Source organism: Myxine glutinosa, chromosome 4, assembly GCF_964187855.1.
Source record: "Myxine glutinosa chromosome 4, kmMyxGlut1.1, whole genome shotgun sequence".
Lineage (NCBI taxonomy): Eukaryota > Metazoa > Chordata > Myxini > Myxiniformes > Myxinidae > Myxine > Myxine glutinosa.
This window is the reverse complement of record NC_136264.1, coordinates 158,133,445-158,158,479: the sequence shown is the minus strand read 5'-3', so window position 1 is coordinate 158,158,479 and position 25,035 is coordinate 158,133,445. Positions and strand designations below refer to the sequence as shown.

Sequence of the window (25,035 nt, the reverse complement as noted above, 5' to 3'; positions counted from 1 at the left end):
TATCCCGAGTCCCTATCCTTAGTTCCTATCCCTAGTTCCTATTCATAGTTTCTAACCCTGGTTCCTATCCCTAGTTTCTATCCCTAGTTCCTATCCCTAGTTCGTATCCCTAGTTCCTATTCCTAGTTCCTATCCCTAGTTCCTATCCCTTGTTCCTATCCCGAGTTCCTATCCCTAGTTCCTATCCTGAGTTCCTATCCTGAGTTCCTATCCCTAGTTCCTATCCCGAGTTTCTATCCCGAGTTTCTATCCCGAGTTCCTATCCCTAGTTCCTATCCCTAGTTCCTCTCCCTAGTTCCTCTCCCTAGTTCCTCTCCCTAGTTCCTATCCCTAGTTCCAATCCATAGTTCCTGTCCTTAGTTCCTGTCCCTAGTTCCTGTCCCTAGTTCCTATCCATAGTTCCTATCCCTAACTCCGAGCCCTAGTTCCTATCCATAGTTCCTATCCCGAGTTCCTATCCCTCGTTCTTATCCCTAGTTCCTATCCCTAACTCCTAGCCCTAGTTCCTGTCCCTAGTTCCTATCTCTCGTTCCTATCCCTAGTTCCTATCTCTAGTTCTTAGCCCTCGTTCTTAGCCCTAACTCCAAATAACAAGTTATTAAAATTTCAGGTCAATTGGATGAAAATTGAAGATTTTATTCAACCTCGACCTTTGACCTTTTGATCTAAAAAAAACAATTCAGTGAGCATGTGTAATGCTCTGAGGCCTCCAAGTCTAAACTATCGTGTCGCTGCGTGGGGGACGGGCATATAGCATGGTTTAACGTAGCTTACTGAGAGTCAAATCGGGGTTGGCAGGATAGTTTAGAGGTATGTGCACTCGTTTTTGAGCTGTCCAGTCTGGGTTCGATTCTCGACACAGTTATAAACCGTCATTCGGATGTTTCACATGCAGGGAGATGCATCAATGTGTGGACCTTCCATCACTAACAAACGTTGTGTCACGTTCAGTGAACCGTCAGTCCTGGTCAGTCAGTTCGTGAAAGACTGCCAAAAATGTTTTTTTTTCAATGCCAAAAAAAAAAAGACCCAAAAATGTTTCCCCGGCGGACCACACAAGAATCTGGGGAATAATTGGGGCTGTTAAAGTCGTCGAGGTAGGAGTATATTAAAAGGTGAAATTTGAAATTGTTTTTTTTTCTGTACAATCACCTTTGATGGATTTAGGTTTGATGTTCTGAGGACACTCAGGATGTCCAGCATGATTTCCAATCACAAGGGCGTTAAGGAAATACTTTTGCGTACCATGATATGTGTTTACTTTATATATATATATATATATAATAATGGTTTTATGTTTGGTTGAAAAGTATCCTGTTTATTTTGGATGCTTTTGAAAATAATAGCCCAGAAGGAATAAAAAGTCACTCCAGTTCACTTTGGCCTGCAAAATGGAGATTGGAGGCAGCTCCATCCACGTTCTCTCATTGGTGGGAAATTTAAGTGGTACAAAGCAATGTGAGTGGCTCTTAAATGTGGATCCTAGAATGTGAAAAAGGAAGTTGTTTTGGGGTTTTTTGGGGGTTGGAGGGAGGGAAGGGTGGTCCATCTATCATGTAAGCACGTGCTGAGGCAGTATATGCTTGTATAATTTGCCTTGCAGTTTGATTACTTGAATCGATCATTTTCACCCAACTGCAAATCAATAATTTGAGTACATTTCACACCAAAGTTGTATGCTGTTATAACTCATATGCGTGTGTGTGATTTCAGGCGCGGTGGATAGTGTGTGGAGCGCTACCGCGGTTCCTACCACTGTCGGAAACCACTAATTCAAGGTGCACATTTGAAACTTCCCAGACGTTTCATATCATTAAACTGCCTGTAATTACTCGTACAGTAGAGATGGCTGTGGTTGGTAAAGGGAGCACAATGCTGAATGTGGTGACGCCATGGAGACAGTTCTACAATGCTTTTGATGGCTGCGCATTTAATGCTCAAAAGTCGTGCTTGAATACTGCTTGTGATCACTTGTCTACAACCTCTCCTAATCTCTGTCCCACATACATGTGTGCAGGGGCCCATCTTTGGCTGAGCAGACATGAGATGGACAGCTCGCAGTGTCGGTGGATTAGCATCCCTTGCAGGCCTGGAGTTGTTGTTTCTCAAGAGCAGGCATAATGGATCCACAAGTGGTGAAAGTGTCATATCTGCACGTGAAGCTTTCATCTCCGCAACACTTGCTAAATGGACAGGATTCTAAGACTAAAGTGGGTAAAGAAGAGAAAGAGAGAAGAGTAGTAGAAGAAGAATTGGAGCAAAGAGGAAGAGGACAAGATGAGTTTCGAGGATTTGGAAATTTGGGATGTGCACAAGGCGAAAGAAGACCTAACGATTCTTTTGAAGTCTGTGGAGCAAGAAGAGAGCAAAGGCATGAAACTTCTCCGTCATGCCACATCCTTAGCCTGCATCAACAAAGCTCGATGAAACCGCTTGATCCCTCCTCGGCCGATCGACTGCAACTGAAAGAATGTCCCGACACGGTGAGGCGGAAGGGACGAAAGAGCTCATGTGAATCTTATTGGAACTTGTCAATGCCAGGGAGGATGTTGAATGGATCTGATGAGAGAAACGGGGAAGATGACTCCACAGATAAAGCTGGTTGGATCCAACGAGGATCATGTGTGGAACACAGCCAGACTTGTGGTGTAACGGATCCTGTCGGGTTCATGGAAACAACCACAGCTTCAAATCCTCATTCATTCCTGTGTGGACATCCTTACAACCACTGCTGTGATGTGGAGATTTTAAACAATTTTCACAATGCGCATTCTACTGGGGAGGTGGAAACGATGATGGGGACTTTACGGTGTTCACACGGTGGAGGGGCAGAACAGTTTGGCACCCCATGTGCCTCAACTTACCATGGGACGCACCATTTTGGATCACCCAGAAAGCCCATAAAATGCAGACAACTTCCGTTTTACAAAGGGGACACACCTACATCTCCTGTTTTGCCATCTAATCCCCGATGGAAAGTACAGGTCAGCTGCGTGAGTCCCTTATCTCCGGAGCAGCACGCGGGCAGACAACCCATAATGCAGGCCACGGTGGTGACCGCCATGCCACGGGCCAACTCGGTCAACATGGAGGTCATTCGGTTGCAGGGTAATCCTGGAAAACAAGGTGGTTCTGAAGGGGTGGATGGTGATGCATCGACAAAGGTGAGCACACAGCATGGCACTTTGAGGTGGTTACAACTTCTTCCATCGATTTGAGTACACCGCACACCTTCAGACATTTCTGCACTGACTTTTTAAGTGCGGGCAAAATGTCACTGCTGTTGCAGGCAACTGTCGTGCAAAAACAATATCTCTGGGAGAACGTATCGGTATGTTACAGGCTTTGTGGTAGTGCAATAATGAAGCAAACAACTCCAACTGTCGGTTCAACTATCTAAGTTTGGTTGTGGTTAAGCAAAAGTACAACAGCTGAATCTTTTAGAAAAATCCAAAGAAAGCCAAATTTGTTGTTCAAATGGAATAGCACTTGGTAAAAGTCCAAATATACACAATGTTCTTATCTGTTCTTATTACAAAATAAAATGATTTCGGTGCAATTCGGTTAGGCCTGTTTATCGTTACCATCTCAAACGTCTTCCTCTCCTTCTTCTTCTTCTTTTGTGAGCAGCACATGTCTGTGGGTTTGCATCAGTTATTTTTTTTGCTGGGAGTGATAGTTTTTCTGCAAGTTTATGTATATTTTGTTTTTGTCCACTGATATCTAATAAAGTGTTTGTTCTGCACGTGATCCATGTATAAGCCCCACTCTGAGCCCTGTATGGCTGAGCCCCACTCTGAGCCCTGTATTGCTGAGCCCCATTCTGAGCCCTGTTTTGCTGAGCCCCATTCTGAGCCCTGTATTGCTGAGCCCCACACTGAGCCCTGTTTTGCTGAGCCCCATTCTGAGCCCTGTATTGCTGAGCCCCACACTGAGCCCTGTTTTGCTGAGCCCCATTCTGAGCCCTGTATTGCTGAGCCCCATTCTGAGCCCTGTATTGCTGAGCCCCACCTGGAGCCCTGTATTGCTGAACCCCACTCTGAGCCCTGTATTGATGAGCCCCACTCTGAGCCCTGTTTTGCTGAGCCCCATTCTGAGCCCTGTATTGCTGAGCCCCACTCTGAGCCCTGTATTGCTGAACCCCACTCTGAGCCCTGTATTGCTGAACCCCACTCTGAGCCCTGTTTTGCTGAGCCCCATTCTGAGCCCTGTATTGCTGAGCCCCACTCTGAGCCCTGTATTGCTGAACCCCACTCTGAGCCCTGTTTTGCTGAGCCCCACTCTGAGCCCTGTATTGATGAGCCCCACTCTGAGCCCTGTTTTGCTGAGCCCCATTCTGAGCCCTGTATTGCTGAGCCCCACTCTGAGCCATGTATTGCTGAGCCCCACTCTGAGCTATGTATTGCTGAGCCCCACACTGAGCCCTGTATGGCTGAGCCCCATTCTGAGCCCTGTATTGCTGAACCCCACTCTGAGCCCTGTATTGATGAGCCCCACTCTGAGCCCTGTTTTGCTGAGCCCCACTCTGAGCCCTGTTTTGCTGAGCCCCATTCTGAGCCCTGTATTGCTGAGCCCCACCTGGAGCCCTGTATTGCTGAACCCCACTCTGAGCCCTGCATTGCTGAGCCCCACTCTGAGCCATGTATTGCTGAGCCCCACACTGAGCCCTGTATGGCTGAGCCCCACTCTGAGCCATGTATTGCTGAGCCCCTCTCTGAGCCATGTATTGCTGAGCCCCACACTGAGCCCTGTATGGCTGAGCCCCACACTGAGCCCTGTATTGTAGCCACTGAGTGTTGTTTAAAAATCGTGTACACTTCGAAACTGAGGAAATGGAATATAAATTAACCATGACTAATGGGATTTTAAACTATTTGTCATAATGTCCTTGCCCATTCCATGACGCAGAAAGACAAGGATCATCCACCCTTTTCCCTTCATGGAGTTTTATCCATCTGCAAATGTCGCACAAAATTCCCTTAGGAATTAGCGGAGATTTTGCCCCAATGGGAAATCCTCCAATATCAATTGTACATAATGAAACACCATTGGAGATGGGAGAGGGGTTGAATCTGGGTCCACCGACACTACACAAACCTACATTGGTGTGAGGTGGGGGCTTATCTAGTGGTCATAAGACAAATAATGTCATGCAGGGTGGTGCAATGTATGGCTGGCAGGATGACCTAGAAGTATGCACACTCACCTTTGAGCTGTCTAGCCTGGGTTTGAATCTCGGCCCAGCCATAAGCTTTCATCCTGCTGCCACACAAGTAGGGCAAGCCATTTTTGTGTGCCATCCCTGTGTGCCATGTGTGTGCCATCCCTCAGATGACGTTAAACTGTTAATCCCATCTACTAGCATTATGCGGACATTGGGTATTTCATTTGGGTCCGTTAGTTTGTTTGTCTCTCTGTCTGTCCCCACTCAATGTGCTAATGTAGGCCACAAACACCACCTGATGGTAGCCAGTAGTATTACACGTTATCTTTTTTTCAATATAGTACCTCTATAGTCTATAAAGTATGTACAATTAGAATGTGAGTACCTCTATAAAGTATATACTACTTCAGTGCGAGTACGTCTATGACGTATCCCATTTTGCCAATGGAATCTGAAGAAGAGAAAGTCTTGTTTTCACTTACATGCAATGATGTTGTGGAAATGGAAGGGAAATGCATTATTTTCTGATTTCTCAAGTTTCAGTTGAATATGTTAAAGGGTGTGGGGGAAAAAGTCTGGAAAACCACACTTGGGACGGATGGACAGACGGACAGACGGATAGACGAATGGATGGACGGATGGAGAGCAAACCTATAGTCCCCTCTGGTGAAACCGTTAGGGGACAATAAATCAGTAAAGAAAAACCATGATGAAAATAAATGTAAAAATCCAATAAGAAATCACTCTTAAAGACAAGAAAATCAGACCCAATGACGTAATCAATCACTGCATGGTGTCTGGAGGTTTGACAAAATATCCTGGACAACGTGAAAGCCTCCCAGACATGCCAAAGTATTCACTGAGAGACGAAGTCCTCAAGAAGGATGGAAGAAACGGCCATCCCCCGACCTCATGAATGTTTCACCATTTACCATAAATCGGCACTTGTACTTTGGTGCAGTTTTTTTGTCCCCCGTCGCACCGCGGAGCGAAAGGGGGTCTATGGTTTTCCCCTCCGTCCGTGTGTGCGTCCGTCCGTGCGTGCGTGCATGCGTCCGTCCGTGCGTGCGTAAGCGAAGGACCGAATTCTAATCTGGTGTGTGGGTGCAACTAGGCATAAGGAAGAACGCTATTGAAAATTGGGTCGCCACGTCAAACGCCAAGATGGCCGCCACCATATATATGCCTGAACCTTGTGTGCGATATATCTTGAAAAATAAACGAACTACTAACTTCAAATCTGGTGTGTGGGTGTATCTACGCATAAGGAAGAACGCTATTGAAAATTGGGTCGCCACGGCAAAATCCAAGATGGCCGCCGCCATGTATGTCTGAACCTTGTGAGCGGAATATCTTGAAAAATAAGCGAAGTACCAACTTCTAATCTGGTCTGTGGATGTATCTGGGCATAAGGAAGAACGCTATTGAAAATTGGGTCGCCACGTCAAAATCTAAGATGGCCGCCTTGCTTCTTCCACTTTGTCAACTCACATCACTTCACCGACGGGGGACCTCGGCGTAACGCTTGTTTATTTTTTATTTGTATACAAGATCGAGGCTCATGTAAGAGCTAAAGTTCGCTGGAACGCATACCTATGCCAGGTCCCGTTTTAAGGAACGCTTGAAATACAGTGCAGTAGTTCTTCATAACGGACGGTGTTTTTGGTGGACAATTCCGTTTTAATGAAATCGATATTTCAATTTGATATTGACACTGCAAGTGGATTTCTTGAATCAACCTCTGTTTGGCTGTTGCAGAGAAATTTGGTAAGTTCTGTGTTATGGCTGCTGTTACGGTCAAACCTTAAAGGTGAAATGTAGTTATTAATTGTGGGGTAAAGCATTTATGGGTTGTTTTGTTTGCTTAACCTGAAGGTTACGGATGGAGATTGAGAGGAGGGCAAAGGGAGAGGGGCAAGAGGCGGAACGAGGGATGGTTGCTGAAACCCTAATTTCGATTTCTGATGGAGAATTGAAAGCAGGCAGGGAATAGAATATGATACACACTTCGTAAATGAAGACTGAGGTTTTGTTGGAAAATGCAGACCTTTGGGATTTACTGCCTGGAAAAAAGTGGAATTTAATTTATTTTAAGGAGAGAATGAGAGAGGAGCAGGGCATGGTGTTTTGCACAAGGATGCAGAGGTATCAGGATGCATAGGTAGGCTGACATCACCTGGATGGAGGGATTTCTCTTGAGGCAATTTCCGAATGAGTAATGTCAAAAAAAACTGTCGGATATTGAATGTCCATGGCAGGCAGGACAGCTTGTGGGTATGTACACGTGTTTGAGTTACCGAAGATGCGTTTGATTCTCAACCCAGCTATAAACTATCACCCTTGGGTTGCACATGCAGGGCATCAACGTCTGCAACGCCCATGCGATGTACGTGAAGCCAGAGGACCTGTTGGCCAGCGTTGGTCTTTGGTGGACATTCAATATCCGAAGTGTCGCAGGTCTCCAAGAGCTCCGCATGGTTGTTGTTGCTGTTGTTGTTGTTGCTGTTGTTGTTGCTGTTGTTGTTGCTGTTGTTGTTGTGGTTATTTTTGGGGGTCGATTTTTGAAATGTGCACCCATTGGTCAGACAGCTGTCGGACCCCATCCACATTTGTCGCTTGATTCCACCCACCATGGCACCAACACAAAATAATATGGCCGCCATCTTGGTTTTCGAGTGGGCCTAAGACATCAGGCCTGTAGGCCTCTGCTGATTAAACACTGCCCGGGTTTGTTGCATCGGATTTACATTGGCTTTGTTTGGATCGAGTGTTACTTACGATGAGGTACCCCTAAAAATCTAATCAATGTTGAATAAAATACCATAATTTTATTATTTCCATAATTTTTGAATGGCCCCATATTGGGGTTAAACAATCCGTGACCGTGTGACGAATCGATTCGTTCTGATATAACCGTGGTGGAGGCTATCATGGGCGAGAGGTGGCGAGTTAATCTTTTCATAGCATATTAAATGTGCGTTTCCCATTCGGCCCGTTCTTGGATTTTGTCGCAGGTTGTGACCACAGTGTGGTCATTCTGAGCCCCACACCATTGGGGTTATGTTTTCACCCCTGTATGTCTGTCTGTCTGTCTGTTTATCCATTTGTGAACAAGATATCTCAAAGTTGTGGACGGATTCGGACGAAATTTGGCAGAGGTAGTGTATGTGACAAGAACTGCCTTTGGAGGCCATTTTACCCCACAGAGCAGGGGTTGGTCCCCTTTGGTCCCCTTTTTGAAGCAATGCTTTACGGCCGGATGCCCTTCCTGCCGCCAACCCTGTTAGTCACATCTTGCGACACACAGGGAATTACCAGTGAACTGGTACTCAATTTGCCGACCTCGGAAGGATGACAGGCTGAATCAACCCACCTGGCATTAATTCAGAGATCGACCGGGATTCGAACCCAGGATCCTAGGATCCCAAGCCGGCACACTAACCGCTAAGCCAACACCAGGCTCAGTAGTGTATGTGACAAGGACGAAGTGATTAGATTTTGGTGAAGATCCGGATTCCGATCCGGCTACTAGAATTTCTTCAGTGATTCTTCACCATTGGGGGATCGGGCCAAAAATGATACATTGCAGGATATCTCAAAAAGTTATGTTTGGATATGGATGAAACTTGTTGGACAGGTTGTGTGTGTGACAAGGAAGAATCAATTCAATTTTGGTGAAGAATGTTTCTACATTATATAAATTCTGTGTTGTGATTTTCTGGTCTATTCGAAGACACAATACGTAAACTGTTCACAAGGTGGAGGTATTGTCTCTACTGAGTGCTGTTCGAGTTAACACATGTTTTCTATGCAGTGGCAGAGCTGTAACATATGGTCTTGAGTGAAGAGGACTTCCTTTGTGAAGAGTTCAGAGAATCATGAAAATTAGCACGATGATGCTGAAAGCTCTGGTTTAATGTAAAATTCAAAAGCAGAAGTTGCAAGTAGATTTGGAGTTCATATCTTTTCCGATCAATTACCCCTAGGATGCATGGCTCGAGGACTTTCTATGGGCAGCTGGGTCTAATAGACCCGAGCCATGCATCCTCGGGTTACAGTAACAACCAATCAGTGACATCTTCCAATAAAAATCAAACTCTCATTTGTAAAACTAGAACACCCACTTCCTTCAGGAACAGCAGGAAGGGTCATGTTCTTTTCCTCTCTGGGGTATATAGATTACAGTAGATCTAGTTTGTGAGGGGTGTGATAAGCATATAATGCCTCAAGAATGTCAGGTTTCATCCCTTTCAGTTTGTTTTTAAACAGCAGTTGCGACTTTTTACTTCTAGTAGGAGTGCCCTACGAAACACCACAAATATACTTATACACGTTAACATGGTGTTTGTCCAAGGAGTAAATAAACCCTTGAGGAGAGGGGATATTATTAGGGTACCAAATATTACTGGCTGGCACCCTATGGTTTCTGTTCAGATATTTTTTTATTCCACCATTTCTCCTTTTTTTTCGCTCTGTTATTCACTTACATTTTTTTTCTCAGCAACCACTTTTCTGATTGGTACGAAACTTTCAGCATAAGAGCGACCCTCTCCCCCCAAGCCACCACCCCCATGGCTACATTTTAAATAATTGTGACATCGGCCATGTGGTATGGCAGCCCTCTTGGATTGAAAGAGAATAAAAAAAAAAAATATTCTTTGAAACCGCTGAACAAAGTAAATTTAAACTTGGCACATGTCATCTATTGCCAATGGAGAATAAAGTTTGATAACGATGACCACGTGACTGATGACATCATCCTTATCACAATATATGCAACAAGTGTGGTGGATCATATATGTAAGGTCTCGCATAGATAGGTAAAGCGGTTGGTTTCAGAGAAATACATATATTTTAATATGAACGACTAGTTATGGAGAATGTTTGTTGAGGCTTTCAACATCAACATAGTCTTGCAGCCATAATGGATTTAAAAAATCCTCATCCGATCAATGCAAAACTTTAAATATGTGATTGACTCTCTATTCTAAATTTGATTTAATAAAGAGTTGACATTATGGGTCAAGTGTCCGATTAAAGCAGGGTTGTATCAATGAGGGGTGGCTTGGGACCCGGCCATAACTGCTCGCATTTATAAAGCGTGCGTCTAGTTACTATTCATATTGTTTTGCAATAACAATAATATTGTGCTGTTATCATTAGAATTGTTATTACTTTTGTTGTGAGAATCGGCCTTGGAAAAACACCATGATTAGCTCTCAACAGGGATTTTACTCAAAGCGAAAAACCCACTCGGAGTGGGTGGCAAATTAATTCGCTACAACCTCCATTTTGTGACCCTTAATTTGGTCAAGTTTGGTTGACATTGGATAAGTAATGACTGAATGTATCACGGTCAAAAAGACAGATAGATAGACACCAAATTGTGTATTTTAGTATGATGATGATAAACTGTGCATGTGAGCCAAATGTACCCAGACAGGAAATCCATATTGCAGCTTCTGCTGCTCACTAGACCCGTCTTTGTATCAGCAGAGTTGTATGCATTAGAGGTCTATTCAATAAGAATAAGTTCTCAATGGCAAAAAGGGGTCTAAAACACAAAAAGAGCTTAAAGAACATCCAAATTAACCTTTTGGCAAAAAATATAAAAACAAATATGTAATTATTTTTTTTGCCTTTGATGACGTTACACGGTCTCTTATTGCACCTCAATTCCTTTGTCTCAGGAAACTTTAATCTCCTCTATAACTTATACGTCATGGTTGTTAAACCTTTTGGCTCTATATAGCTGTTTAATGATTCTATTGTACGAAGTTTTACCAACTTTAATGGCTGCAGAAACTTGATCCCTCATGCACAATGAATCGTTGTGGGCCTTCACTGAGTCAGTGTGGGAGTTCCCATTTAATATACAAGAAATTATGACAAACTTAAATATACAAGAGGAGGCCTTTTGAGCCATCATTCTCGTGACACATGTGTTGGCACCAAACATCGACATGAATGAATTAATCTTTGTTTTTCACACCCAGGAACTAAATGATGTGTAAATCAAATTATTTTGTTATGATTAGTCCATACAAGGTAGCAAAAGTTGGTCAAAGTTATCTTTTGTTCCTCAGTTGTCTGGTCTGGATGCCACTTCTGGCAGAATGAGAACAAATTATTTTGTCTGCTTTTTGGAACACAAGGTCTTTTGGATGAGACGTTAAGGTCATACGTAATGTATCTCGTGATATCTTTCACAATAAACCTTGGGATGGCCTGTTTCAAATTCTGTTTTGAATTTCCCAAACAAAAGTTTTACTTTTTTGTCCCATCTTGACTTGCTGCTCTTGCAAGGCGCACTGGTGTCTACAACAAGAGATTGGATTATGATGCACCACACATATAATGTTTACATAATGTGTGTGTACGAACAAGCTGTTTATTCATATTGTGATCACAATGTTTTGCAGCATTCCATTGTCCAAGTATAAGAATCTCTGTGGGTTGATTTACAAACTATGTGGTCATTTTGGAAACTTCCCCTTCCACCTGTGCTTCACTTTTGTTTTGAAGCCTCTGCCATGACGAACTCCATATACTGTACCAGCATGACTCATAGGTTGGCAATGACATTGCATGATTTTCGTCCGGCAAGACAAATAAGTTTTCTATGTCATGTGATAGAACACTGCACCATTGCTAGACTATCAGGAACCAGAATTAAACTCAGGACTGAACAGTTCAGAGGAGAGCGTGCTACTGTGAAGAGTTCCACTTCCGTGATGATAAAATTCCTATCTTCCAGAAGCCTCAATAACTGTTTAAAATAAAGTCTAACAAGCGTTACGCCGAGGTCCCCCGTCGGTGAAGTGATGCGAGTTGATAAAGTGGCAGACGCAAGGCGGCCATCTTGGATTTTGACGTGGCAACCCAATTTTCACTAGAGTTCTCCCTTATGCCTAGATACACCCACACACCAGATTAGAAGTTAGTAGTTCGTTTATTTTTCAAGATATTTTGCTCACAAGGTTCAGACATATATATGGTGGCGGCCATCTTGGATTTTGACGTGGCGACCCAATTTTCAATGGCGTTCTTCCTTATGTGTAGATACACCCACACACCAGATTAGACGTTAATAGTTCGTTTATTTTTCAAGATATTTCGCTCACAATGTTCAGACATACATGGCGGTGGCCATCTTGGATTTTGACGTGGCGACCCAATTTTCAATGGCGTTCTTCCTTATGTGTAGATACACCCACACACCAGATTAGACGTTAATAGTTCGTTTATTTTTCAAGATATTTCGCTCACAATGTTCAGACATACATGGCGGTGGCCATCTTGGATTTTGACGTGGCGACCCAATTTTCAATAGAGTTCTCCCTTATGCGTAGATACACCCACACACCAGATTAGAAGTTAGTAGTTCGTTTATTTTTGAAGATATTTCGCTCACAAGGTTCAGACATACATGGCGGTGGCCATCTTGGATTTTGACGTGGCGACCCAATTTTCAATAGCATTCTTCCGTATCCGTAGATACAACCACACACCAGATCAGACGTTCGTAGTTCGTTTATTTTTCAAGATATTTCGCTCACAAGGTTCAGACATACATGGCGGTGGCCATCTTCGATTTTGACGTGGCGACCCAATTTTCAATAGCCATCTTCCGTATCCGTAGATACACCCACACACCAGATCAGACGTTAGTAGTTCGTTTATTTTTCAAGATATTTCGCTCACAAGGTTCAGACATACATGGCGGTGGCCATCTTGGATTTTGACGTGGCGACCCAATTTTCAATAGAGTTCTCCCTTATGCCTAGATACACCCACACACCAGATTAGACGTTAGTAGTTCGTTTATTTTTCAAGATATTTCGCTCACAATGTTCAGACATACATGGTGGTGGCCATCTTGGATTTTGACGTGGCGACCCAATTTTCAATAGAGTTCTCCCTTATGCGTAGACACACCCACACACCAGATTAGAAGTTAGTAGTTCGTTTCTTTTTCAAGATATTTCGCTCACAAGGTTCAGACATACATGGTGGCGGCCATCTTGGATATTGACGTGGGTTGCACCCACACACCAAATTCGAATGCGGTCCTTCACTTATGCACGGACGGACGGACGGACGGACACACGGACGGAGGGGAAAACCATAGTCCCCCTTTCGCTCCGCGTTGCGACGGGGGACAAAAATGCTAATCCATCTTCTCCAGAATCAACCTTCTCTAATCACCACCACCACCACCACCACCACCACCACCACCACCACCACCACCACCACTCCCAAACTTGATGATACTCCAAAAATCTCACGGTTCCCAATTCAATAATTCCCTCTTCGGCCCAGCCTTTAGCCATCCCTCCTCCCCTTCAATTGATTCCCTTCTTTCCCATCCGAGTTGGCTCACACCATTGAGAGTAACCGTTCTGTTGTAAAAGGATATTGTTGATGTTGCGGGGACAACAGCACAAGTGTTTAGTTTCTGTGCGAAATGACCGGTCACGTGTCAAGAAGTGTGTTCGCAGAAATCAAAATTCCTCCTTACATTGTGTATGTGTCCAAGCAACTACCATTCCCACACCTTAATCCTCTGAATCGTTAACAACTTGTAATCTGTAGCGGCTACTGCTGGGTTTTCACAATCGCCTTGCACCTATCAAGGACGCGGAGCGATCACCATGCCGGGCTCGTCCAGGACGCCCGGGCAGGCCCGCGCTCAACTTGCCAGGCCGCAGCCAGGACGCTGGGCCACGCCTCCTCTCGCCTTTCCTGGGCAAACGCTCCGGGATAATATGTATATATATTGCTGCCCGATAAACGGGCTTTTCAGAGTGCCTGAGTGTTTGGTTTGATTAAAGCAACTCGGATGAATTCCAGCTTTTTGTCGCGTCCATTCTTCCGATCGACGTGGGAGCCCCAGCTCCTTCATTGGTGACCTACCGACATGGACACGGCAGTCGCCCTTAAACTGCCTACCTTCTGGGAGGCTCACGCGGCGGTTTGGTTCGCACAGGCGGATTCCCTGTTCGCCCTGCGAGGCATCACGGCCGACGACACCCGCTTCCACCATGTGGTAGCAGCGCTCGGTTCGGCCACCGCGGCCCGCGCCCTGAGCCTCCTCGAGAGCCCGCCAGCCGCTGACAAATACGGCGCGATTAAGAAGCTTCTCCTCGACGCTTTCGCCCTCCCATCGGCGGAACGCGCACGGCGCCTGCTCGACCTGCCCGAGCTCGGCGACACGCGCCCTTCCGAGCGAATGGACGACATGCTTTCACTGCTCGGCGAGCACTCTCCGGCATTCCTGTTCCGGGAGCTGTTCCTCCGTCAGCTGCCTAACCCGGTACGCCTCGCCCTGGCAAGCACGACGATCACAGATCCCCGGGCCCTTGCCAGAGAAGCCGACAAGATCTCCGCCGCAGGACAGCGCATCGCAGCGGCGACATGGGACCCACCGCCGTCCGACGCAACACCCATGGCGCCCGAGCAGCCGGCACGGTCGACGACCGAACTGCCGACGCAATTGGCAGCCGCTACCCCGAGCCGACCACCTCCAGCACGACGACCGGGGCCTCCACCTGACCAAGCGTGGTGTTACTATCATGCCAGGTTCGGACAGAAGGCCCGGACATGCCGACCCCCGTGCACCTTCAGCAGGCCGGGAAACGGCCGGGCCGGCGTTCATTACCAGCCATGAGCGCCGGCCACACGGGCAACTTACTGTTCATCACGGATAAAGCGTCCGGACGGCGCTTCCTGTGCGACACCGGCGCCCAACTGACCGTCATACCCGCCTCTGACCAGGACAGGCAATCCGCGGTTTGCGGCCCCTCCTTGGTTGCGGCCAACGGATCGACCATCCGCACCTTCGGCCCGCGCAACATCACCCTCTGCTTCGGCGGCCAATGCTTTGCTTGGACGTTTGTAACCGCAAACGTGCCCATGGCTCTGCTAGGCGCCGACTTCCTCTGCGCACACGGACTGCTGGTGGACGTCCAACGGCGTCGTTTAATCAACGCCGAAACCTTCAGCTCCCTGGTATGCACATTGAGCAGCTCCGCGCCGACCGAGCTGGCATGCGCCGTCCCGGCGGCGAACGAGTTTGCTCGCCTGCTCACGGAGTTCCCGGCCCTCACGCGGCCGACGTTTTCGACCGTCGCAGTACGGCATGGGATCGAGCACCACATACAAACCACGGGCCTGCCGGTCTACGCCAGGGCCCGCCGCCTCGAACCAGCCAAGCTCGCCGTGGCGAAGGCCGAATTCGACGCGTTGGAGCACCTCGGCATCGTGCGGCGCTCCGATAGCGCGTGGGCCTCGCCACTGCACATCGTGCCAAAGCCGGGGTGTGGATGGCGCCCGTGTGGCGACTACCGCCGTCTCAATGACGCTACCACCCCCGACAGGTACCCGATCCCGCATATCCAAGACTTCTCCGCCCGCCTGGCGGGACGGGTCATTTTATCGAAAATTGATCTCATACGGGGATATCACCAGGTACCTGTCAAGGCGGCTGACGTCCCTAAAACGGCAGTCATCACGCCGTTCGGCTTATTCGAATTCTTGCGGATGCCATTTGGTCTCAAGAACGCGGCTCAGGCGTTCCAGCGCTTGATGGACGGCGTGCTGCGTGACCTGCCGTTCCTTTTCGTTTACCTGGACGACATCCTCGTCGCCAGCACGTCCCGGGCCGAGCACCTCCTCCACCTCCGAACAGTGTTCGGGCGCCTCAGCGAGCACGGCCTCATCGTCAACCCGGCCAAATGCCACTTCGGCACGACGGCCGTTGATTTTTTGGGCCACCACATCACCAAGAACGGGGCCGTGCCGCTGCCAACCAAGGTCGAGGCCATCAGCACGTTCCCGCGTCCCCGCACCATAAAGGCCCTGCAGGAATTCCTGGGAATGGTGAATTTTTATCACCGCTTCGTGCCCCGCGCTGCTCAACTCATGCGGCCCCTCTACGAAGCCCTCCGGGGCAAGCCGGCCAAGCACGACATCGCCTGGTCCGCAGCAATGGATGCGGCCTTCCAAAGCTCAAAGCGGGCCCTCGCCGACGCAACACTGCTCGCTCACCCGGTGCTCAACGCTCCCATCGCCCTCACCACGGATGCCTCCGACTACGCGGTGGGCGCCGTACATGAGCAATGGGTGAACGGGGTTTGGCAGCCACTCGCTTTTTTCAGCCGGCAGCTCCAGCCGAACGAGCTCAAATACAGCACGTTTGACCGGGAGCTCCTCGGTCTACACCTGGCCGTCCGCCATTTCCGCCACCTCCTGGAGGGCCGACCTTTCATGGCGTTCGTCGACCACAAGCCGTTGGTTTACGCCATGGCCAAGGTCACGGAGCCGTGGTCGGCCCGCCAACAGCGCCACCTCTCCGCCGTGTCGGAGTTTACCACGGACATCCGGCACGTCGCCGGCAAAAACAACGCCGTGGCCGACTGTCTTTCCCGGGCCAGCGCGAACGCGGTCCACCTGGGCGTGGACTTTGCGCTTATGGCGGCGGACCAAACCACCGACACCACGGTGCAAGCCCTCCGGGCGGCGGACACGGGCCTCCGCCTGGCCGACATCCACTTCGCGGACACTGTCCTGCTCTGCGACGTCTCCCAAGGCCAGCCTCGCCCCATCGTGCCCGTCACCTGGCAACACCGCATCTTCGCCTCCCTCCACCGCCTTTCCCACCCGGGCCGGAAAGCTTCCCAGAAGCTGGTGTCGGCGCGATTCGTCTGGCACGGCCTTCGTCGGGACAGCCGCGATTGGACCAGCACCTGCACGGCCTGCCAACGGGCCAAGGTCCACCGACACACCCAGGCCCCGCTGGCACCTTTCACCATGCCCGAACGACGTTTCGACCACGTCAACGTGGATCTGGTGGGTCCCCTCGCCCCGTCACGGGGGTTCACACAGCTGCTCACCATGGTGGACAGGACCACCAGGTGGCCGGAGGCCGTTCCCCTCGTCTCCACCACCACCGCCGACGTGGCGCAGGCTTTCATCGCCACCTGGGTCGCCCGTTTCGGCGCACCGGCGGACATCTCGTCAGACCGCGCACCACAGTTCACCTCCGAGCTGTGGGGCGCGGTCGCCCGCAACCTGGGGGTCAAGCTCCACCGTACTACGGCCTACCACCCCCAAGCAAACGGGTTGTGCGAGCGATTCCACCGCTCCATGAAGGCCGCGCTCATGGCCGGCCTTCAAGGCGGCGGTTGGGCCGACCGGCTGCCGTGGGTCCTTTTGGGCCTCCGCACGGCCCCCAAGGAGGACCTCCAGGCATCCACCGCCGAGCTTGTCTATGGCCAGGCGCTACGCGTCCCGGGCGAATTCGTGCCCGACGCTACCAGTCCCTGGTCCGCAGCTCACCAGCGCTCGGACCTCCAGGAGGCCGCCCGACGGTTTGCCCCCGTGCCAACATCCCACCACGGTGACCCCCAGTCCTACGTCCCCCCAGCACTTCGCACAGCGGAGTATGTTTTTGTGTGTCACGACGCACATCAGGGGCCACTCCGGCCGCCGTACGACGGGCCCTTCCGGGTGCTGCGACGGGACGACAAGTCGTTCGTCATCGACATCGGCGGCAGGTCGGACCGGATTGCGGTGGACCGCCTCAAGCCGGCGCACGTGGTCGTCGACCACCCACCACGGGTGGCCCTTCCGCCACGGCGAGGCCGCCCCCCGTCCACGGTGCCCCCCACTCGACCGCCCACCACCACACCGGACCCCCTCCCACGACCCGCCAGTGGTCGCTTCGGCCGGGTCATCAGGACCCCCCTCAAATTGACCCTGCCGGTGCAAGTCGATTCTGGGGGGACGTGTGTAGCGGCTACCGCTGGGTTTTCACAATCGCCTTGCACCTATCAAGGACGCGGAGCGATCACCATGCCGGGCTCGTCCAGGACGCCCGGGCAGGCTCGCCCTCAACTTGCCAGGCCGTAGCAGCCAGGACTCTGGGCCACGCCCCCTCTCGCCTTTCCTGGGCAAACGCTCCGGGATAATATGTATATATATTGCTGCCCGATAAACGGGCTTTTCAGAGTGCCTGAGTGTTTGGTTTGATTAAAGCAACTCGGATGAATTCCAGCTTTTTGTCGCGTCCATTCTTCCGATCGACGTGGGAGCCCCAGCTCCTTCAAATCCATATTAAAATATGCAATTTTGTGTCTGTCAGTCTAACCGTGATACATTCGGTCTTTACTTATCCAAACTTAAACAAACTTGCCCCAGGAATTAAAGATCACACCACAGATGTCATAGCGACTTGATTTGCCCCCCTTCCCTTAGGGGGTTTTCCGCCTTGGGTGAAATCCATGTTAAGGTATATAAATAGTGCATTTTTCCAAGGCTACTTAAAGGGGTTTTTTCCTCCTTGGACAAACGCTGTGTTGAGACCTCTCGTGGCATTTTTCCAAGATCGCTTGCAATAACCAAAGTAACTACAACGGCATTCGGTTGAGAGCATACCTCCACCAGGTCGAACGGTTTATATGCTTATCACGTACCCCACAGACGAGATCTACAGTAATCTATATTCCTCAGAGAGGAAAATAACATGATACTTCCTGTTGCTCCTGAAGGAAGTGGGTGCACTAGTTAGTACCCTACCGGTGTACACCGGAGGGGACTATAGGTTTGCACGCCGTCCCTCCGTCCCTCCGTCTGTCAGTCCGTCAGTCCGTCACGCAAAGAACAGTTTTCCGGACTTTTTTTCTAAACGCTTAATGCTAATGATTTCCATGGTTTCCTCATGATAAGTTACTGGTCAAGTTCGAACTTCACGACGTTTCGATCATTTTTAACAAAGTTATGGCACTTTCAATATTGGGAATTCTGATAATTCTGATGATCCTTAACTCAGTGCCATTGTAAGTTTTAATTTCCTTTAAAAAAGATTTTCTCTGCAATAATAGGACCGATTGAGATCAAATTTTCACCGTAGGGGGGACTCGGTCTGTAGAATATTTTAATTGTAATTATGACGTCACAGGTCACGTGGTTCGGCCGCCATATTGTTTTTCGTGAAAACTTTTTCTCTGCAACGGCTGAACAGATAGAGGCCAAACTTTGGAGGCAAAATCGCATACCCATGACGAACAAAAAAGTCAGCGAGCATGACGTCATGCGTCACATGGTTTCAGAGTTATGACGTTTTTAAGCATGAACCTTTAAAACCGAGCCCCTCCCTCATTTTTGATCCAATCGAGGGGAAACTTCACAGATCTGTTCAGCATGTCAATCTACTAAAATGTCCTTTTGGAATTTACAATAGGGCACGTGGTTTGGCAGATATCGTTAATTAAACGAAAATATTTTTTTTTAATGGATATCTCTTGTTTATTCGAGAGTTCTCCTCAAGCCGCACCGCGCCCCCTCAGCGTCGTCTCGCGAACGTCAAAAGCACGACACAGCGCGCGCTTTCGGGAGGGGCGAAGCCAAGCCGAGCAACATATATATACACATCGATCATTGATCGTGAACCGGAAAATATAATAAATTACTGATATTTAGCGACTCGAAAGGTTCTTTATCAACAACTTATTTTCTCGTGCTTCTGCTCACCTGTCTGCAAGATGTATAAATCGAAGTCCCGAGTGCGAATCACAGGTGAGCCCGTCCTGAGGTAATTAGCGATTGGGAACGATTCAGAACCTGTGGGTAAATAACCCTTGGTAATTTCCCCAACAGTTTTCCGGACGACAAACTGCCGGTAGGGGACGTGTATTGCAGCGCAATACTCAGAATGCTTGTTTTACAAATGAGTTAGATTTTTATTAGAAAATTGGTTGTTACTGTACAGATAATGAATGATAGTGAAGTGCAGATCAACTTGCAAATTCTGCTTTTGAACTTTATATTTTGAATTTTGTATCCCACGGATCTGGATTCGGACCTGAAGCAAAATCGAATTGACTTGTTCTTGTCGCCTAACCAACTCATCCACCAAGTTTAGTCATAATTCGTCCACAACGTTTTCAAATATCATACGTTATATCGCTTTTCGCCCGATCTCTGATGGTGAAGAATCACTTAAATAATTAAATAATTCTCATATCCGAATCCATATTCAGATCTTCACCAAAATCGAATCGATTTTTGCATTTGAGTGCGTTTGTCTGTCTGTCTGTCTGTATGTTTGTCTGTCTGTTTGTTTGTCCGCACATAATAAATATGATTTTCTCTGCAACTGTTGGTCCGATTGACAGGAAATTTTCACCACAGGTGCAACTCCATATGTATAATTTTTTTATAATAATTATGACGTCATAGGTCACGTGGTTCGTCCGCCCTCTTGGAAAAACCGAAAAACCTTGCACCTCTATTTCCGAAAGCACTGAATAGAAAAAAATAGCGACATGGCTCATTGTAAAGAACTCTCCATGGGGAACGAAATATGTTAATGATGTCATAGGTGCCTCCATTATGACGTCATAATTCGACAAGTACAAAACTTCATCCTATCAATATGAAATTTCTTGAGCATCATTTAGGCATAAATTGGTGGAGAAAAAAAATGATGACGTCATCGGGCACGTGCTTCGGCCGCCATCTTGGAAAAACCGAAAACATTTGCACCTCTATCTCGGAAAGCACTGCATAAATAAATTGCGACATGGCTCATTGTAAAGAACTCTCCATGTGGAATAACATGTGTTAATGATGGTCATAGGTGCCTCCATGATGACGTCATAATTCGACAAGTACACAACTTCATCCGATCAAGATGAAATTTCTGGAGCGTCATCTATTGATAATGTAATCTCTGATTGCTCTTTCTTGTTAAAATACTGTATTTTAATTACAGATTTTGAGTTGACAACGGCAGGTTAAAAGTGCCCCAGTTAGTGGAACCAAGTCATTGAGACGCACGCGCACACCACATACGTGAAAGATTTCGTTAGCATTCATATCTCATTTCGAAAATCCCATGTTGAAATTCATTTTGTTACCACAATAACCTGTGAACCACTGAAAATGTTTCAACGAAACTTAGCACAGGTATGGACTGTAAAAGAAAGATGAAGCATGATTACATTTTGCGTTCTACAAGTCAAAGGTCAAAGGTCACGCACCCTTTGAAAATCATTTTGCAGACCAAAACTCGAGTTAATGGGCTGACAGGGTGGCCTGGAGGGTACATACCGTAAAATGGGTTGAATAGGGACAGCAAGGTGAATAGGGACACAAACTAAAAAAAGTTCGGAAACTTTTTTCGCTGAAAATTGATAACCATACTGATTTGTTGATATTTGGGTTGAAAGTGTTCTCTTGTTTTTTTAAAAAGCAACTTATAGTCCCTATTAACCCCATATATGGGGTAAATAGGAATAAATAGGATTTTTATGGCTGTCCCTATTCACCCCGTTTTACAGGTGAATAGGGACAGTCACTAATACAAAAAAATAATAATCAAGAAATCGGGACTGTTTGGAGAAACTTTTTATCCCATATTTTTTTTCATTTGCACAGTGGTTTATATTATGGGTGCATATTATGTGCATCCATCTGAGCTATCAATTTAGCAATAAGTTGGAAACTCAGGATTGTTTCTTCATTATTATTTTTTTGTATTAGTGATTGTCCCTATTCACCCGTAAAACGGGGTGAATAGGTACAGCCATAAAAATCCTATTTATTCCTATTTAACCCATATATGGGGTTAATAGGGACTATAAGTTGCTTTTTAAAAAAACAAGAGAACACTGTCAACCCAAATATCAACAAATCAGTATGGTTATCAATTTTCAGCGAAAAAAGTTTCCGAACTTTTTTTCAGTTTGTGTCCCTATTCACCTTGCTGTCCCTATTCACCCCATTTTACGGTACATAGTTTGTGGACGTTAAAGGTCTCACGGTGTACTTCACGAAGAGTAGGCGAGCTATCACTGGCACAATCAACAAATTCAAAATTCCTGCCCGAACTACTACTGGGAAGGCAATGGGAAATCACCCAGTATAACCCGTGCCAAAAACCTGCTTGAGTAGCACCGATGCTCTGTCATCGAGTATGGTACATCAGAATCAGAGTACTCGAGTTGGAAGCATCTGATGTTGTCTCTTTTCTATCCTTTCTTTCTCTCTCCCTTTCTCTCTCTCTCTCTAATGTGACAAATACATTTTCATGTGACCTTAAATTGAGATCAAACGTTACAGTTGATCGACATCTAACGTGGGATAGGTTGACATCTTGACAGGTTGACATCTGACTTATTCTCATCGATTTCTATTTTCTAGTTTTTCAAAACCAAAAATGTTCCTTGATGATTGAACACTGGCTGAAGTATTTGTAGTTTTGTTGATGCAAGTTGCACACATGCATGCACAAGCAACCTTTCCTTTTGGCTTACTATGATTATACCCCAACAAAAGCAATACTCAACATTTATTCCGCATTCTCCATTGCTGGTGTCATGTATATTAACATTTACTAAAAGCACGTGGTATTTCGGTTCAGCATGGACTTTTTATTGCATATTTGACCAAATATGGGCACAGAAAATAACAAAGCAACTGATAGCAGCTTCTGCTGAATTATTTTACTCGAGATTAAAACGACATATTTTAAATAGCATGTGGCATGCTCAGAGGAAAGGAATGAAAGTTATTTTACTTCCCCTTCAACCCCCACTCTTAATAGCCCATGGTGCTCATCTTACATGCACACCTGAGTCCTGATACCTGATCTTACCTGATACCTCATAGAATATCATTGAAATGGCATGGCGGTTCCAGACGAGATAAGGGATGCTTTATTTCTCGTACAGATTCTAAAACTCTTCAAAGTGTTTTTGTATATAGAACGTGCAGTACAATGATATTGTGAGATATCACTGTACTCTTACATGAACTACAAGGACATTACAAGACAATGTGCAAATCAACACGGAATACGGGATTTGAACTTGGGAGGCCAACTCCGTGCCACTAAACTGGCCAAACAGAATGAAGCAAGATGGCCGACACACTCGACAAGTGAAATCTATAATAATCACCCTCGCCAGAGGAGAGGGTATTGCATTTGAGTCCGTTTGTCTGTTTGTCTGTCTGTCTTTGTTTGTTTGTCCGCACAGAATAAATATGATTTTCTCTGCAACCGTTAGTCTGATTGACAGGAAATTTTCACCATAGGTGCAACTCCCACTGGGGAATATTTTCATGATAATTATGACGTCTTATGTCACGTGGTATGGGCGCCATCTTGAAAAACTGAAAAACTTTGCACCTCTATATCTCCGAAAGCGCTGAATAGAAAAAATTGAGACATGGCTCATTGTGAAGAACTCTCCATGTGGAATAAAATATGTTGATGATGATGTCATAGGTGCGTCCATTATGACGTCAAAATTCGACAAGTACAAAACTTCATCCAATCAAGATTTCTTGAGCGTCATCTTGGGATAAATTGGTGGGGGGGGGGGGGGGGCTAGATGACGTCATGGGTCACGTGGTTCGGCCACCATATTTGTTTTAACACAAAAGCTTTAAAAAACACACAAAACACGTCCTGGCAAGGGTCTGCAATCTCTGATTGTTCTTTGTTGTTAAATTTGTGTTGTTGACAACAAATCACAAAATACAACCTCAGCATACGGTCTTCACAAGACATAATACTTGATCGCTCCTGGGGAAAAAACCCAGGCATTGTCGTGTAAAAAACCCAGACAAGACCCGATCAAGGCCTGAAGGCCAATTCTTTGATTTTATATGTATTTTTGTTTTTTATTTCAATTTGTATTTATCCAAACATAGCCCTCGGCCTTTCTCTGGATGATAGAGGAGGCCATGCAAAGTTTGGTTGCACTGTTTCCTGCAGGGTCAGAATGCATAAATGAACACACACAAACAAACAAATAAACTTTCTTTTTTATAAAGTAGATTTGGAAATTTTCCGTAATGGTACCTGAGTTTTTTTTTGTCAAAATCCTATGGGATCCACAGGATATTCTGCTGAGCTATTTGTCCGCCATCTTTGGGTGTCAAAATGATCCTAACGTTGGTTTTGCATGAATAATAAATACCTCTACATAAATAAGTGTTATTGTTATTATTAGTATTACCTTTGTCATCAAAGGTGGACGGTGGTTATGTTTTCACCACTGTCTGTTTGTCTGTCCGTCTGTGAGCACAATATCTCAGAAAGTTATGGACAGATTCGGATGAAATATGGTGGACAGGTTGGGTGTGTAACAAGGACGAATTGATTCGAATCAATAATTCGAACTCGGGATGCTGTGAAAGCATGATGTTCCACAAAGAACAATGTGCTGTGGTACATTGTACATAGATTACCGCACACCACTTTGTGTCTATAACATGATGAATGATGAACAGTGTCGCTGAAGAAGTGTCGAGTTGGAAGGACAGCCATTTGAACATGTATGATGATACAATACACTCAAATGCAAGCATTCAACTTCTTCTTTCATGGCATTGACAAATAGAGTAAAGCAAAACCAGAATTGATGATATAATTACAATTAAAATATAATTTCATCAAGTTGTCAGGACACGAAAAGCGCTCATAAATGGTAAAGTCATCATAATTACACCTACCTGCTTTCCTCAAGATATAATATGTGGAACACGTGTTTTCAGCGCCCTCTGCAGCATTTGTTGGATATGAAGGCAGCATCGAATGGAGTTGCTTTCCAGCAGGCAAGGCTCATGTTTGACATTTCAACTACCGAGTGTTATAGTCCAGGATGAAAACTTCTCATGGATGAAGGTGCACCATATTTCAAAGATGGCCTCGTGCTGTGTATCATCCATCATGCCAAGTCCTTTCTTTTGAAATATGTACTCTCAGCCTGGAAAGCCTTTAACCATGGCTCAGTGGAGTGCTGCTCTCTCCTACTATGAGTTGGTGACCCTGCACCACACTTCTCACTCATAGATTCTGC

General features: G+C 46.5%; 1 protein-coding gene across 2 annotated transcripts in view; it reads left to right on the top strand.

Annotated features, from left to right (window-relative positions):
• Positions 1-25,035, top strand: part of LOC137412486 (PH and SEC7 domain-containing protein 3) — a 196,756-nt gene that overhangs the window by 15,680 nt on the left and 156,041 nt on the right. The window contains exons 2-3 of one of the 2 annotated variants that reach the window (XM_078776658.1): positions 1,714-1,778; positions 2,018-3,164. In XM_078776658.1, the coding sequence (XP_078632784.1) occupies positions 2,121-3,164 (1,044 nt within the window). In that variant the 5' untranslated portion in view covers positions 1,714-1,778; positions 2,018-2,120. Of the gene's footprint in view, positions 1-1,713; positions 1,779-2,017; positions 3,165-25,035 lie in introns of those variants that run through there. The other variant, XM_068097791.2, reaches the window with a different exon arrangement.